Below are 5,067 nucleotides of genomic sequence, written 5' to 3'. Positions count from 1 at the left end.
AAACTTGCGTTAATTCTGCATTCCAAGTGAAGGAAAACCGAAATCCGCGTAAAAAAACCGCGTGAATTCCAGAATCCGCGTAAAAAAAAACGCTTAAAAAACGACCTTAGTGTAGTTTAAAATACACCTCTGTTTTTCTTTTGGAAATATTCAAATTGTAATCAAGAATAGAGAATAATTCTCAATATCTGAATGAGTAGTGAGTACTTGGTACAAGTAAGTACAGTATAGGTCCGATTGTTTAACTGTTTTACTCATCTAGATTTGCTGTAATTTTAAAATCGAACCCATACTGCATTTACTTTCACATATACCATTTTTGAATGAAAAAGATGTGCTGCTTTTCTAATGACCTTGTTTCGGATAAATTGGTTGGATTGTAACGATAAATGTTGTTCGTTCATGATAAGTCAAGTATGATTACCAGTGGTGGGTACCGCTAACTGAAAATTTAGCGACGCTAATCGCTAAGCCGCTAATCTGAAAATTTTACATACGCCATCAGCAATTCACAGTTTTTCTGAATATTTCTATTGTCGCTTCTCTACAAAATTAGCGAATTAGCGATTAGCGTTTCGTAGGCCAAGCGACGCTAACAGTTTCGCTAACCAGCTCAAAAATTCGTTTTCCTCCAAATGCTAATTATATCACTTCGATTTGACTTTACACCGATTAAATGAATGGATTCCTCATCGTAAAAAACGAAAGTTAATTTTGTTTGTTTTGAATTCAATGAACAAATAACAATTTTATTAAAAAAATGTGTGTGTTTGTGCCTGTGCGTGTGTGTGTGCCTGTGCGTGTGTGTGTGCCTGTGCGTGTATGTGTGCCTGTGCGTGTATGTGTGCCTGTACGTGTGTGTGCGTGTGTGTGTGTGTGTGTGTGTGTGTGTGTGTGTGTGTGTGTGTGTGTGTGTGTGTGTGTGTGCGTTCGTGTGTGTGTGTGTGTGCGTACATGTGTATGTGTGTGCGTACGTGTGTATGTGTGTGTATCGAGGTGTGTGTATGTGTGCATATCGATGTCTGTGTGTGTATGTGTGTGTGTATGTGTGTGTGTGTATGTATGTGAGCGAGCTTGGGAGTATTTCTGTGAGATAACGATACACTTTAAATGAAACATATTAGGCCAAAATACGGCAATAGCGCTACTGGGTACAGTTGATAGCAGAAAGTTGAGCATTAGAAGCATTGGCCGAACATTCAGTTGCACTGTCCTTTGGTAGTATACTGGTAAGTGCAGTTGGCAAAAGGTCACGGTTAAGCTTGACTCGCAGCACGTTCTCAATGTTACCTCCAGAAAGTCTGTTTCTCATCGGGGTATACACGTTATTATACCGCGAAAAATCGCGCTCGATATCCGCTTGTGTTGAAGCTGCAGAATACACAACTCGAGCGATTTGCCATATACGCTCTTCTTCTATTTTTTTAGCAAACCAGTAGTGAATGACATTAAAATTCGGATCAGTTGCTTGAACTCTTTTTTGGTACTGTATATTCCTGATTAACTGCGAGACAGCAGTCTGCTCAACGCCAACGGCAGAGCTCGATTCTTCTCCAAATATCGTTGTAATAAACTCGTCCATGTCGAACTCGTCCGTATTTGTTTGCGAGGTTCCTGCAACAACCGGTATTGTAGGTTGCTCATGTTGCTCGAGTCGTTTGAATAAGTTCTCCAGAAATTCCTAAAAACAGTCGCAATGAATTAATGAATATTGGTCATTAAGTACGAGAAATCTTAAAATAATATGTAGGTTAACCAAACTTAATCTAGCCTCAGATTTTGGAAATTAATTTTTTGTTTAATATTCTTTGAAGAGCTACGTATTTTTTCATATTCAAAACATCGAAATAAAAATAGTTGGTCTATTCTATAGTACAACTTCTTGAAAACTTTTACCCAAACTTTAATAGAGATTTGAGCGATAGGGAGAAAGTTCACGGCCTTAAGGGCTATACTTGAAAACTTACCTCCAAAAAATTATTTCAGAGAACTAAAAATTGTCATTTTTTCTAAACGCACTTTTTTGTTGTTTGCAACTGTACTATTGAAAAATTAAAACTCTAATACAATAGAACGTACTGCAACGTACTAAAAAATAAATAAAAGTATGTAACCTATTGATTCAATACTAAAGGGAGCACGGAAAAATTGAGAATACTGAGTTGGCGGAGGTTAACTGCATCATAACAATGTCAGCCTTTACCCATGGTAGTCGCATTATTGTCCTATGTATACTGGTCACCGAGAATCAGTCCTATATAAACAGAAGACCCAAATAAAATAAACTGAGTTGTGATTACCGGCAGTATAAAGTTATAAGCCCAATGCACAATTGGTTGAGATGCGACCAAACCGAACCAAGCACCATTTTTAATACATTTTTTAAACCAGGGCGTGTGGAAATTATCTTTCGTGCAAAATCGAAATGATTGGAATAGTCCCTAATGACATAATAAAAAAACCATGTAGCAGCTTGCATAAAGCATATGGTGTGGTTAAACTTAGAATACTATTGTTTTTGGTAAAATTGTTTTGGTGCTCGTTTCGGTTGATCTACACACCGACTATTTATGATTTCAGCGAATAGCAGAAGTTTTAAAAAGATATGTATTTACCACAATTTTCTGCTTTTCAGGGTTTAAAAACAGCTCGGAACCATTGAAGTTCAAACGCGGGTCCATGAAGAGTGCAGCTTTATAAGGCATGCTGCTCATTAGAGTCTTTTGTCGTTTCTGCATGGATTGCAAAATGGGAGTCCTGAAGCGGTTGTCTCCAAGTTTCATTACTCGACCATAAGCTTTGAGCCATTCTAGGTGGAACTGGCTTATTACGCAGTCGTTTTTTTGTGCGGCTATTGTGGCATCGTACAACGGTGCAAAGGCTTCGTGATAATCGTCGACAACCTTCCAACTACCAGAGAGATCTGAGAATTGATCAAAGGATGAAAATCAATTAACAATCAGTTATCTATGAATCCGTAACTGCATAGTGGCTCAGGGGGTTTCCTCATTAGTTGGAGATGGTTTTTCTCTTTTTTTGTACATGGTAGAAAAAGTGTTACAGAGAAATGACATTATGAACATGAGAAAAGTAGTTGTTTGAGCAAAACCGAAACAGAATGACGGATTTATGAGCAATTTCGCGAGCTGCATGGGCGGCATGATTACACTAAAAGTGCTCAAGCTATTTATACAAAATTACATTCATAAAACAAACAATAAGTACACGTAACTAAATCTCCAAAGTACTAAAAAAATGTTCAAAACAAAATCGCGCCAAATGATCAAGGTCGAAAACCGACGATTTTAGATTTGAATGAAACTGTACACACGTATTTGGCTTTGCAAACTGAGTGTTGAGGATTTTGAGATTTTTCAGACCCATGAGTTATTTTGTGATAGGGCGTATTCATTTAGAAACGTTCAAAGTATTGTAGCTCAGAATCCGTTGGTGTTATAAAAGAATTAAAAAAAAAGTACGAGTACGCAAAAAAAAGATAATTAGCACTGAATCTTGATTGAAAACAATACCTTGAATGCTTCGAAAGGAAAGCCTATGCCAAAATGCATACGCTTTTTAAGGAAAAATAACTCATGGGTCAAGAAAATCTCTTTATCTGTGGAAAATACTCAGTTTGCTAAGCCAAATACATGTGCAAAGTTTCATTTAAAACAAAATTTTGCAAATTATCTCGTTATTTGTTTTAATGTTTCTAACGCTTTTATTGCAAAAAAAGTTCAAAACTACAAAATTTCTTCAAAATTAATTTTTAAAGAATTTTTCTGAACGAGTTTGTGCAAGATTGTTAGTAAAATGCAAGATCGTGTAAATCCGCCATTTTATTGTGGTTTTACAATCAACAATTTTTTTTCTTATGTTCCAACTTATCGTCATATCAATGATTAAAAATACTCTGCCGCTTTTTAACAACCAATAATGGAGAAACCCACTGTTTGGAAAACTGATAAGGAGACTCCCTCAAATACATTGGAAACATATATTTTACCTAGCATGGGGTGCTTTACACCCAACCCGGCGAAAAATTCACGATTTTTGATGAGTTCCCTGAGCATCAAAAAATAGTGGTTCCATCTTATCTGGTTTGGAATCGGGGGCATGGCAACCCCAGAGTATTTAAAGCTCGTTTGGTATTCCGCTTTTCGATACGCTTTAACTATTTTAGTGACAGCCTTCAATTCAGCTTCCGCTATTTTTGTTGCATCTGCAACAACCAGATTGAGTGTATGGGCTCCACACCGCACACACTCGATCTGGTTGATTTCTAAATTCTTCATACACATCGCAACGATTTCGTCCAGGTTGTCTTCAGTGCCATCTTCACCGCCATCTTCGCCTTCTGTACCTTCGTCGCTATTACAGAAAAATTGTTCACAAACGTCGTCTATTTGCTTTTCCTGTATGAGATCGACTGCTTTTATGCCATTTGTGGCGTTGTCGATTGTCGCCGAGTACCACTGCCATGATTGGATACGGAATGTTTGGCCGAGTTTTAGTAATTCTCTTTTCAAGTAATCAGCCGTGTGACGCTCGGTCAACTCAACGACACCTAAAAATAAACCAAAACTGAAATAATACTGAGGCCAAGTGAAAATGGCTTACAGTATCCCATAGAAATTCGTAAAATTATTTTTTTTTTCATTTTAAACGGTCAACGTTGTCAAACAAAGTTTTCATTCCAGGAAATGAATTAATGGTAAATAATTGAGATTTTTAGTGTTTCTTTTACATTTTTTTACATAGAAGGGGGAGGGGGTCTGAAATCTAGATTTTTAGCGTTACGTAATTTGTGTACGACGCCAAACAGAATAGTCTACAGTAAAGTTCTTTTTTACACGATTCTACGTACCGTGCAAAAAAAAACCGTGTAAAAAAACCGCGTTATTTGGAAAAACGTCGTAAAAAGAACCATGTAAAATAAAACCGTGTAAAAATGAAACTGTGTAAAAAACAGCCTACTATAGTCTGTTACCGTTACTGTTACTAACTGTAACAATTTTACGCGAAGACGAAAAATCGTGCAAAAAAACCGCGTTATTTGAGAAAACG

At 36.9% G+C, this 5,067-nt stretch overlaps 1 protein-coding gene across 1 annotated transcript; it reads right to left on the bottom strand.

The window, feature by feature from the left end:
• Window positions 1-291: 291 nt before the first annotated feature.
• LOC129718502 (uncharacterized) lies at window positions 292-4,616 on the bottom strand. Its single transcript, XM_055669323.1, has 2 exons — window positions 4,007-4,616; window positions 292-2,923 (listed from the first exon to the last, which is right to left on the bottom strand). The coding sequence occupies exons 1-2, from the start codon at window positions 4,299-4,301 to the stop codon at window positions 2,577-2,579; spliced, it is 642 nt and encodes a 213-aa protein (XP_055525298.1). The 5' UTR covers window positions 4,302-4,616; the 3' UTR covers window positions 292-2,576.
• Window positions 4,617-5,067: the final 451 nt, after the last annotated feature.

This window comes from Wyeomyia smithii, chromosome 1, assembly GCF_029784165.1.
Source record: "Wyeomyia smithii strain HCP4-BCI-WySm-NY-G18 chromosome 1, ASM2978416v1, whole genome shotgun sequence".
NCBI classification, from domain to species: domain Eukaryota; kingdom Metazoa; phylum Arthropoda; class Insecta; order Diptera; family Culicidae; genus Wyeomyia; species Wyeomyia smithii.
Note: the sequence above shows the minus strand (reverse complement) of the source record. Positions and strands in the feature narration are given on the sequence as shown.